A 12,688-nucleotide genomic window follows, 5' to 3' on the forward strand; every position below is an offset into this window, starting at 1 on the left:
TGTCGTTCAATACATCCAGCTTACCTAATAGTTTCAGGGGATTGCTACTCGAATTCTGAGCCCGACTGTACATCTACACTTGACGCGAGTGTTAAAGGCCGTCGGAGTGAGAGTCATGTGTTACTATTGCGATAATCTTCCAAAATGAAATGCAAAACACAAATCTTTCTGAGTATTAATTTATTCTTTTTGTGGCTATTAAGCCATAATAAAGGATTTATGATTACCTATTATTACCTACTGCAAAATTTAAACAAAAAATATCGACCAAATAACCAATACTTGTAATATCAGTGTAAGTAATAATTTTTATCGGCAATCTAGCACGCACATACAAACTGTGGAATCAACTTCTATCGGCAGTGTTCCCACTAGATTACAACATGGGGTTATTCAAGGGGCGGACCAATAAATTCAGCCGGCAACGCATCGGTGGCACCTCAGGTGCTGAAAATGTTCATGGGTAATCACTTAACATCAGGTGACCCGCCTACTCGCTATTTTATTGTTTAAAATAAGTCTAGCTCAATTTAATCACAGTCACACTGTGTAAGTTACATCCCTCTTGATGGTACATAATATTATTTTGCGTGGCATAGTTAGTGAAAATTCAAATTCAAATTTAATTTGGTTTTTCGCAATTTGTAAACTAATACGACAAAGTAGGCTTATGGCACTTAAATTGCTCCAATGGCAGTATCATCCTCACAGGTTTACATAAAAATCTTTACTTGAAAGGGTCCAGTTTAAGAAATTAGCTCTAGTATCGACTATAACTCACAAATTAGTCGATACTAGAACTAATTTCTTAAACTGGACTTTTTCAAGTAAAGATTTTTATATAAACCTGTGAGGATGATACTGCCATTGGCGAAATTTAAGTGCCATAAGCCTACTTTGTCGTATTAGTTTACAAATTGCGAAAAACTAAATTAAATTTGAATTTCGAGGGCAGACCCGTCGCTTGTCCCTTAAAATAATAGCAGACCCAGAACAATTTCAACATTAAACTCTCAGAGAATTAAAAAGTAAGAATTTTTCGTGGCATACCGGTTATAGGATAAATTTTTCAAAAAAAAATATGTTTTCCGTTTCGTCCCCCTTACGTTCTTGAATTTAATTTAAGTGGTTAAATTTAGAAATATAGTGAGTTAAATGAAATAGTGAGTTAAAAATGTAATTATAAGTATTCGCTTGTTGATTGATTTAACTAACTGTTTTTTAAGTTATGTTTTGTAAAAACAATTCTGATGGTCCGTTATTTAGGTGTACGGGAAAAATTGTTTTACACTTTACACCAAAAAAAAAAAACTTTTCAATCCATACAAAGATATATTTCTTCAATTTATTAGTAAATGAAAACTTTAAATTAAGTACGTACCTACCTAATTAAAAAAAAATGACTTAAATATGAATTCATTTTAACACAAAATGAATTACATTTATTTCAAAAATCAACTAAGTCATGCGGTTATAAAATTGAACTAACTCAATTTACCTGAATGAATGAAAAATTAAAAAATATACCTTAGGTACTTGTAGGTACCTATTATAATTTAAAAAATCCAATTTTACGAAACTTAAAATAACGCCATTCATTTTTACAATGTTTAATCTGTTTAATGAATAAATAACTATAAAATAATTTACTACCAAAAAAGTTTTTTTTTTTTTGTATTAAAAAATAAGCCGAATTGTCTTTGATTTTTGCTACACAAAAAAAAAATATTTAAAAAAATAATTTTTCCCGCCCGCCGCCATTTGTTGATTTTGACTGTTCTTAATTTAAAAAGTTATCGAAACGAGAATATACTTAGTACATAACAATATGATACTCCGTACCTACCTATAGATTAAAATTAGGTGATAATATACATAGTGTAAGAATTATAAGATGCGATAACAAACTCAAATAAACGAGAGAGACCGTGTTTCATTTTACGCCTCATCCTGAACATTTAAATCCTAAAGACATTCAGATGAATCTTTGAAGATTAAAGAAAAAAAATATTTTATTAAAAGAAACGACTGAACAGACTTTGCCTTCATATTTCATAACAACATAAGAATAATTCATTTACGACTTACCAGGCTGCATGGTCTACGACCTTTGCCTTTCCTGAAGGGGATAAAAATTAAAACTAACTAACTATATATTTGCCAGCTGAGAGAGAAAAAAAAAACTATATACATATTTTTTTGAACAGCTACAGTCCGACAAGGCTCTTTTGGCGCGTGGCCAAAATCGGAACCCGCCATCTAGAGAATGCTCTTGTTGATAGTTCGCTGTATCGGCATAAAGCGACAACTGCGTCCTCACTCAAGTGCTAAAAGAGCCTTATCGGACTGTATAGTAGAATGAGGGCTTAGGCTATAGTCTGCCACGCTGGCCGAATGAGGATTGGCAGATTTCACACTCACAGAACACTCAGGCATGCAGCTTTCCTCACGATGTTTTCCTTCGCCTTTATAGCACGTCATATTTCATTGCTTGGGTTCCCTGGATTCAAAAGTTTAAAAAATCCATTAAAACTATGCCATCAAAAGCTTATTACACAATCGAAGATTATGTAAATGATAGAAAAGCATGGATTTGACACGCTCCAGCAACGTGCGGGGCTGCAATTGCTTGTATAGTATGGAATATTTATGTAAATTGAAAAGAGCAACCGCCGAGTTTCTTGCTGGTTCTTCTCGGTAGGAACATTCCGAACCAGTGGTAAATTATTTGACGGTTCAAAAGCACTTGTAAAAGTTTATTTGAATTAAAATCTATTCTGTTGAACCCAGGTTCTCTGAACTCTGGCTGAACCATAGTTTTTAACTAGAGATAAGAAAAAGATTTTTTATTTACAAAATCCTTTATTTCGCAAAAATAAATAAGCATTTTGCTTACCTGTTATATCGTATTAAATATATGTATAAGCCTTACATTTTAAATATACATTTTGGCTTTAAATTCATAGTAAGTATAATTATTTCATACCTTATATTATTATGTAGTAAAAAAGAAACCAGAATGAAATCAATTTTAAGTAATACAATTTTAAGCATAAATAAATTAGCGTTACAAAGGTTTAACTTAAGGTGGGTGTGACTGGTCTGCCCGCGAAATTCAAATTTTATTTGGTTTTTCGCAATTTGTAAACTAATACGACAACGTAGGCTTATGGTATTTTAATTGCGACAATAACAGTATCATCCCCACCTATTTATATAAAAATCTTTACTTGAAATGGTCCAATTTAAGAAATTAGCTCTAGAATCGACTGTAACTCACAAATTAGTCGATACTAGAGCTAATTTCTTAAACTGGATCTTATCAAGTATAGATTTTTACATAAACACGTGGAAATGATACTGCTATTGTCGCAACTAGAATGCCATAAGCCTACTTTGTCGTATTAATTTACAAATTGCGAAAAACCAAATAAAATTTGAATTTCGCGGGCAGAGCCGTCGCTTGCCTCTTAATGTAGAAAGAGACAAGAAACAACATATGCAATAAACATAAACGGGAACGAAATAAATTTTGCGTAAGCAATCTTAATGCTTAGTAAAATTATTATTAGGTACCCACTACCTAGGTACTGTATCATAATAGTATAAACAAAACATACCTAACAGGGCTCTCTCCGTCACTCGCTTCATACAATCGTAGTTCCAATTTCATTTGAATATTAAGCAACCAAAGTCCATGAAATTTTGCAGACATATTCTAGAAACTAATATCTGTGTCTGTGGTGTTTTAGGTTTTTCTAAAAATATGTAGTTTTAAAATTACAGGGGCTCAAAGATTTGTATGAAATTTTTTAAGGCTGCGTAACTTTGAAACCGAATATTTTAACAGAAATCCGGAAAACCACAGACATAGATATTAGTTTCTAGAATATGTCTGCAAAATTTCATGGACTTTGGTTGCTTAATATTCAAATGAAATTGGAACTACGTTTGTATGAAGCGAGTGACGGAGAGACAACTCTTAAGAAACAAGAAAGAAAAGTAAGTACTATTTATTTTATAAACATCAATATTTTTTCAGCTTCAAAAACAGGCAAATACTTCACTTAAAAATTAAAATTAAAAGCTACCAAACAATTTATTTTTTCAAAGTTTCATAAAATTTAGAATATTGTCTTTGTTTTTGACTAAGACTATGATTTAATAGATGCCTCAAAACTAACGACTCTGTACATGAAATAAAGTTCGTATAGCGCTCTCTCTGTTACTTTACCATACAAATGATAGGGACAAAAAATTCTGTTAAATATTTTGAGTCACCAACGGACTATAGCCGGTTCTTTTACTAAAGCTATCTCACAGGGATTTAGTTGAATAGTTTTTAGGGTTCCGTATCTCAAAAGGAAAAATGGAACCCTTATAAGATCACTTTGGTTTGTCAAGAAAACCTGTCTGTCTGCTTGTCTGTCTGTCTGTCCGTCTGTTAGTCTGGCGTGGGTATAGTAGGTAGTATAGGGTACTTCCCGTTGACGTAGAATCATGAAATTTGGCAGGTAGGTAGGTCTTATAGCACAAGTAAAGGAATAAATCCGAAAACCGTGAATTTATGGTTATATCACAAATGTAATATAATTAAAATGTGTTTCAATTTTCAAAGTAAGATAACTATACCAAGTGGGGTATCATATGAAAGACAAACCAAACCTGTGCATTCCAAAACAGTTTTTTTTTATGCATAACAGGTTTTGATTCATCGTGCAAAATGTCGAAAAAAAACACCCGATTACGGAACCCTCGGTGCGCGAGTCTGACTCGCACTTATACATATAGTTTCCCTAACTTGTAAATAACTACAAACTTGACATTGGCTAATCAGTGTAAAGCCAGACGAGAGAAAAAAAAAAGTATCAACAGAAGCAATATTCTTTATGCTTCGCTCTGTAAGCAGCATCTTCTTTTTGCAGCTGCACTCTCGCTTCTTCTACGTTCTTCATCACTCTGAGATCCGTCGCGCAGTCGTCGACGATTTTTTGAAAAAGCTCGTCTGAAAAAAAAAAACTAGCATAAAGTCCCATAGTCATGCTAATTGCTAAAAAAAAATTGGTATAGTCATTATAGAAATACACATTCTGTGAAAATTTTAACCCTCTACCTCCCTCCTCCATCCATCCATCCATCCATCCATCCATCCATCCATCCATCCATCCATTTATCCGCGATCTAGATGCGTCCATCTATCTGTCTGTTTGCGGACTGTATCCCGAGAACCGTAACAGGGTTGAAATTTTTACAGAATGTGAATTTATCATTATGTGTTGTTATGGTGGATTCATAACAACAAATAATGAAAAATTGTTTTTTTATTTTTTAATGAAAATTCAATAATGAAAAAAAATAAAAAAATTATAGGTTATTTCTTGTACGATGGTACGGAACCTTTCGTGTGTGAGTCCGACTCGCACTTGACTGATTTTTCTTAATCTTTTACCTTTTTAACTTAACTGATTTTTGTGAGTTTTTTTTTTGTTTTTTAATGTTTTTTAAGAGGGCTCTCTCCGTCACTCATTTCATACAATCGTAGTTCCAATTTCATTTGAATATTAAGCAACCAAAGTCAATGAAATTTTGCAGACATATTCTAGAAACTAATATCTATGTCTGTGGTTTTCCAGATTTCTGTTAAAGTATTTGGTTTCAAAGTTACACGGTCTTAAAAATTTTCATACAAATCTTTGAGCCCCTGTAATTTTAAAACTACATATTTTTAGAAAAATCTAAAACACCACAGGCACAGATATTAGTTTCTAGAATATGTCTGCAAAATTTCATGGACTTTGGTTGCTTAATATTCAAATGAAATTGGAACTACAACTGTATGAAACGAGTGACGGAGAGAGCCCTGTTAATGATTTCTATGGGGAACAACATTCTCCCCAGTTTTGCTGAAAGTGAGAAAAAGACCTCTTAATCCTACCCTTGTCTACGAGGTCTATTTTTGATTATTTTTCTGTTTTATGTGCAATAAAGTGTCCTATCTATCTAAACATAATAAATAAATAAATAAATCTTTATTATCTTAACAAAACAGTGTTTACAAACTTTAGCGTGAGTCCCTGCATCCTGATGAAGTGAAAACTGTGTTTCAGGAGGCAGTGTCTGCCCATAATATATGACTATACTAGCTGATGCCCGCGACTTCGTTCGCGTGGATGTAGGTTTTTTAAAAATCCCGTGGGAACTCTTTGATTTTCCGAGATAAAAAGTAGCCTATGTGCTAATCCAGGGTATAATATATCTCCATTCTAAATCTCAGCCCAATCCGTCCAGTAGTTTTTGCGTGAAGGAGTAACAAACATACACACACACATACATACAAACTTTCTCCTTTATAATATTAAGTATGATCAGCATAATGTAACATGGGGAACATGATGAAGTTTCTTACCAACATTCTCCCCAGTTTTGCTGGAGGTCAGGAAGTGACCTCTCAACCCTTGTGAGTATGTTGCCACTATGTCCTCTGGCACCTCTCTCTGCGCTGCACCACTGTCTAAGAGGTCCTTTTTCGTACCACATAGGTATACCTTGCAGTCCTGTAATCAATCAATCCATAATCCATACTTAATTATTATAGTATAAAACAAAGTCGCTTCCCTGTCTGTCTGTCCCTATATATGCTTAGATCTTTAAAACTACGTAACGGATTTTGATGAATTTTTTTTTAATAGATAGAGCGATTCAAGAGGAAGGTTTATATGTATAATTCATGCATCCTAAATCCACGCGGGCGTAGCTGCGGGCATCAGCTAGTAATTATTATAAATGCGAAAGTGTGTCTGTCTGCCTGTTCGTCTGTCTGTCTGTCTGTCTGTCTGTCTGTCTGTCTGCTTCATTTTCACGGCTCAACCGCTGATCCGATTTTAATGAAATTTGATAGAGTTAGCTTACCTACATCCCAGGGATGGATATAGGCTACTTTTTATCCCGGAAAATCAAAGAGTCCCTACGGGAATTTTAAGGGTCTATCCGTTTAACCAATTAATATGAAATTTGGTACAGAGGTACCTTGCACCCCGGAAATTGACTTCAGTAATTTTTTATCCCAGAAAAGCAAAGAGTTCACATGAGATTTTTAAAGATCCAAATCTACGTGGACGGAGTCGGGGGCATCATCTAGTGAAATTATAAATGCGAAAGTGCGTCTGTCTGTTCATGCATTCCAGGGAAGGACATACTAGGTTAATTTTATCAGGAAATCAAACATCAAATCATCAATCAAAACTCGACATCTTTTAGGCAAGAGCACTCCATCTTAGGCTGCATCATCACTTGGTCACATCAGGTCTGATTGCAACCAAGATTTCTACACAGCATACTGTATCAGGGTCATATTCTTTAATGACGGTGAAGGCAAACATCGTGAGGATATGTGCATGCCTGATAGTCCTCTGTAATGTTCCTAGCAGTGTGTGAAGTCTGCCAGCATGGTGGACTATGGCCTTAAACCTTTCTCATTCTGAGAGGAGACCCGGGCTCTGTAGTGGGCCGGCGATGGATTAAGATACTAATGAAGATGATGAGTGTAGGCATACCTCTTCAACAGTGCGCAGTTCCAACAGCCAATGTCTTAACCGAGTCCACGAGGCTTGTGAAGAAGGTTCATAACATATTATAGCTGCGTGAGCCCCACGGTAGTACATTTTGGTCATAGCTTCATACCTGAAGAACAAAGTTTCTTAGTATTAGGGTTCCTTGCCTCAAAAGTAAAAACGGAACCCTTATAGGACTTTGTTGTCTGTCTGTCGTGTCAAGAAAACCTATAAGTAAAAACCTATAGGGTACTTCCCATTGTCTTATAGCACAAGTAAAGGAAAAATCGAAAAACCGTGAATTTGTGGTTACATTAAAAAACAATCTTCCACTTCAAATTTAATAATCACACTTCACACTAATATTATAAAGGCGAAAGTTTGTGCGTATGTATGTGTGTATGTTTGTTACTCTTTCACGCAAAAACTACTGTACAGATTTGGCTGAAATTCGGAATGGAGATAGATTATACTCTGGATTAACAGATAGGCTCATTTTTATCCAAGACAGACATAGCCTACTTTTTATCCCGGAAAATCAAAGAGTTCCCACGGGATTCCTAAAAAGCAATTTGTATGAAATATGGTACCGAGGTAGCTTGCATCCCTGGAATTGACATAGGCAACTTTTTATCCCAGAAAATGGAACAGTTTCCACTGGAACTTTAAAAACCTAAATCCACGTGGACAAAGTCGCGAGCATCCTCTAGTAACAGATAAGATGGGTTGATCATGATACAAACCTTTCACTGCCAGCCGTGTCCCAAATCCCAACATTGAAGTCTTTGCCGTTGGAGTGCATCTGTTTGGCACAAAAAGCTGCACCGATTGTCTGAAAATCAAAAATAACTCAAACTCAAAACCATTCATTCAAAGTAGGTACCTACAGCTATTGTACACCTTTTAATGGACAGAATTGTTAGATTTGTAATATATTGTGGTGATAATTAACTACCCCCGACCCAAAAAGGGGTGTTATAAGTTTGACGTGTGTATCTGTGTGTGTCTGTGGCATCATAGCTCCTAAACTAATGAACCGATTTTAATTTAATTTTTTTTGTTTGAAATGTGGCTTGATCGAGAGTGTTCTTAACTTAATCCAAGAAAATCAGTTCAGCCGTTTGAAAGCTATCAGATCTTTTCTAGTTACTGTAACCTTCACTTGTTGGGGATGTTATAAATTTTTAATTTACACTTGTATAACGTAAATTTAAAACTAAAGCTATGAATACAATTAAATAATGTTCAAAATATAGCTTAATTTTATTCTAATTTGAGTTCTTGTTTGCATCCCGGTGGTAAATTATCACAAACATATGACAATAAGAGTAAAAACTAAGAGATGAAAATTCGTTTTCTTAATCAACTTGTATGCAGAAGGATCTGCACATTTATTATTCAAAAGTACTTGTAAAAGTCTAATTGAATAAGAATATTTTGAATTTGAATTTAAATTGAATTTGAATTCAAGAAAACTCCAACCATTATGTGAATAATGGAAAGGAGTCACAATTCACAATCTTCAAAAATGAGGAAATGAGGCACAGAGATAGGCAGTTTAAATAGGCTTGTTTCAATGAAACTCAGCAAGTTCTTTGAGGATACCTAAGTTACCATCTTACTAACTAAAGATTATTGTTTTGAAAAGGAACTTCAGTATAAGATGACTACATAAATCGTAAAACATGATCAAACAAAGGTCCACCAAAGGTAGACCCTTTGTTTAAACAACACAAAGAAATAGATCACTTATTACGGGTAAATAAAAAACTTTTTTGTGAGTATAAACTTTAGGTACCATATAATCAACAATTTAAATAGCATACAATGTCCCAAATAATAAATATTCTACTCACGTTTTGATATGGCGTACCAGAATTGAATCTGCAATTAACAAATCGAAGTACCAGGCTAGTTTTTCCAACATGTTCGCTGCCCAAAAGCACTATTTTAAAATCACATCTACTCATTTTTATTAACACTTGAACTCTGTTATCATACTTATAATTAATAAGATGCACTTATTGAGAAGTTTTAACGCGTATAACAATTGTTATTTCAATAACAATGTAATTATAGCACTCATTTAAGATCACATGTTTTTTTTTATTAATGTTTCTGTTTTTGTACCTATAAGCTGTCAAGTGTCAAATAAATTGTTGACATTTGATAAATGAACGCGATCCGATTAACGCTATGTGGTTAGTTTCAACAAGTGTAAATTAAAAATTTATAACACCCCCGACAAGTGAAGGTAACAGTAACTAGAAAAGAGCTAATAACTTACAAACGGCTGAACCGATTTTCTTGGATTATAGCTAAGAACACTCTCGATCAAGCCACCTTTCAAACAAAAAAAAACCAAATTAAAATCGGTTCATTAGTTTAGGCGCTACGGTGCCACAGACAGATACACAGACACACAGATACACAGATACACACGTCAAACTTATAACACCCCTCTTTTGGGTCGGGGGTTAAAAAGGCATTACAATAGTAAACTTTTTGCATTATCAGATTTTATTATTTGATAAAAAAATAGTTTTCATACATTTAATTTAGTAATACAGTTTACTGATGATTAATTTCATAAAATATTTTTATTTTAAATATTATCGTGATTTGGAACGCACTTTCAGTTCTGGGTTGCCAGTAAAAATAATTAATTAGTACGTAGTCCTAAAAATTTTCATATCTTTTTATATTTCCCAAAGTTTTGCAAACTAGCTTTACCAAAAAGTTTTAAATTCTGATAAAAGGTAGGGACGGCAAAAATATGTTGATAATTTTCAAGGATCTCTTATTTTTATTGTTAAAATATTATAACTATAAACTAAATGAACTAGTTAGTTAGTTAATATTAAATACTCAATTAATTAGCATTTTTAATTATATTTTGTGGTTCGATTAGGGATCTGCATTAGTAAATGATATATTTAGATAATAATGTCTAAGCGTAATACTAAATCTTCAGGGAATTTCCCTTTAGTTTGAATGGTGATAGCATTCTGCATAATCCGCTTGTTATTTGATATCCACATAATTCTTTGTTTTGATTAAGAGCTCCTTCGTATTATTTTATTATTTGTTGTTATAGCCGCAATTGAAACTCTAGCTATTACGGTTCATGAGATATAGCCCACTGACAAACAGACGGATGGATGGATGGACAGCGGAGTCTTAGTGATAGGGCATTATTAGTCGGCATTCTTTGGGTACGGAAGTTTAAACACCAACTGTATGGAGCCTGAGCAAGTTAGCAAGTGCTTGCCTGCATTTTACTTATGTAGAACAGCACTCGTTTTACCGTAAGCTCTTCATTGCCATGAAACAAATGAGGTCACCAGTCGCCACCACCGCATCGACACCTTTTTTAGCCAACTTAAAAAAAGGAGGAAGTTGTTTTCAAACCGACTGAATGATTTTTTTGTATGTTACACGATTACTCCGTCAAATATAACCCAGTTTTGATAATTCTTTTTTGTTTAATAGATTTTTTAATTTGTTGGAGATCTGATGAATAGCTTTGGAGATGGCAAACAGAACTCTTCAATGGATAAGAGTAAATAAGTATAAGTACTCGCGATCAGTTTAATAGCTTAGTTAGCACATAGTTAACAGTAGATTTTTAACCAGGCATAGCATATTTTAATACAGTGGGACCACTTAAATTGTGAATTAAAAAATTGTAACTAAATTACCAAACTTCATGACCTAACTAAAACTAAACTATCATGACCACATCCATTGATACGACTGCCCAAAAAGAAATTGTTATGTATGTTTTCAGGGTTCATGTGAGTTTCTTTTTTCCCACAACTTGCATTTTGGGAATTCATATTTTCTAAATTGTCTCTCGTCTGGTCTGGTGGGAGGCTTCGGCCGTTGCTAGTTACCACCCTACCAACAAAACTGTGCCTCCAAGCGATTTATATAGCGTTCCGGCCCATTCCATCTTAGACTGCATCATCACTTACTATCTGCAGTTGAGATCGCAGTCGAGGACTAACTTGCAAGTTGCATCAGAATAGAAAAATCCTATAACTTCGAAGCCTGAACAGATTTGAATGTAGTATAGGGTATCGTTACAATCTTTATGTACTTTATTTTAAATAGCACGGGTCCTACATTTTTTGGAAAAAAAAACAATGTGGTAGTTATATAGCACTATTTCTTGAAAAAATTTACTCTTCAGTTTGTACCTAGTCCATTTTTTCTGTTAGGACTTCATGTTTTTTTTTATTATTTTATATTAGGTAAGTACAACTTGTTGAGATAAAGTTTTGTCGATCTAGTGGCTAGTTTATACGGCTATTAGTCATGTGATCCTGGAATCAAGACCAAATTTTTAGGGCCTAAAAATTTTAGTAGCAGCTAGTAGCCCAGTAGGTATCAGAAAGTCAATGGTATCACATTCCCGTGCCTTTGAGAGCTCGTATCGCCGTTCGGTCCTGCGCCTGCTCTTTCTCCGGCCGTGTCGAATTGATGTCCCATCGGACTATGAGAGTGAGGGAATAAAGGGTGTTTAATCTATCAACGCATAGCTCAAACTATTAGGACAAATCGGGCTGAAATTTGGCATGCAGAGAGCTATTATGACGTAGACATCTACTAAGAAAGGATTTTTGAAAATTGAGCCCTTAAGGGGGTAAAATAGGGGATTGAAATTTGTGTAGTCCACGCGAACGAAGTCGCAGCAATAAGTCAGTACCTAGTAGAATACTACGTAAAATAAATTGGTTCACTTGTTAAGGTACTTACTACTTAGTGTTTATTGACCTCCCCCACTCTTTTACAAAATATTGATTGTGGGAGGTACAATAGATACCTGCATAGATATTCAAAACGAGATCTTAACAATATGTAAATAGAGATTATAATGCAATGGTTTTGTTATATAAACTACAATCGATTTTTGTATGTGACAACAACAATAGATATTGTTATAAAAGGGTCGATAACGAGAGCTATTTTAGAAAAAAAAAAAGCCTTTGAATAAGTTTGGATACACGCGTTGAAGTTTTGTATGGAAACGGGAGCACTTAATTTTTTAAGGCCTCAATCATTCAACTTATATCATGAGTTTCTACTTACCTAGTTAGTTAATTTTTTTTCAACTTAAAAAAACTTCCCAAATT

General features: G+C 34.1%; 1 protein-coding gene and 1 long non-coding RNA gene across 2 annotated transcripts; one reads left to right on the top strand and one right to left on the bottom strand.

Annotated features, from left to right (window-relative positions):
• Positions 1-2,209: 2,209 nt before the first annotated feature.
• Positions 2,210-11,047, top strand: LOC123879376. Its single transcript, XR_006798986.1, has 3 exons — positions 2,210-2,353; positions 3,889-3,893; positions 11,016-11,047. It is a non-coding gene; the product is annotated as an uncharacterized LOC123879376 (long non-coding RNA).
• Positions 4,549-9,682, bottom strand: LOC123879367 (ras-related protein Rab-24-like). Its single transcript, XM_045927035.1, has 5 exons — positions 9,407-9,682; positions 8,294-8,382; positions 7,554-7,680; positions 6,407-6,554; positions 4,549-5,005 (listed from the first exon to the last, which is right to left on the bottom strand). The coding sequence occupies exons 1-5, from the start codon at positions 9,518-9,520 to the stop codon at positions 4,869-4,871; spliced, it is 615 nt and encodes a 204-aa protein (XP_045782991.1). The 5' UTR covers positions 9,521-9,682; the 3' UTR covers positions 4,549-4,868.
• Positions 11,048-12,688: the final 1,641 nt, after the last annotated feature.

Source organism: Maniola jurtina, chromosome 28 (genome assembly GCF_905333055.1).
Source record: "Maniola jurtina chromosome 28, ilManJurt1.1, whole genome shotgun sequence".
NCBI lineage: Eukaryota > Metazoa > Arthropoda > Insecta > Lepidoptera > Nymphalidae > Maniola > Maniola jurtina.

Bases quoted from the DNA above. Each gene is read 5' to 3' on its own strand.
- LOC123879367 (XM_045927035.1), bottom strand. From the start codon at position 9,520: ATGAGTAGATGTGATTTTAAAATAGTGCTTTTGGGCAGCGAACATGTT. The intron at 6,555-7,553 runs GTATGCCTACAC...GATTGATTACAG, and splicing joins AACTGCGCACTGTTGAAGAG to GACTGCAAGGTATACCTATG. The intron at 5,006-6,406 runs GTAAGAAACTTC...TTTTTTTTTCAG, and splicing joins CAAAACTGGGGAGAATGTTG to ACGAGCTTTTTCAAAAAATC.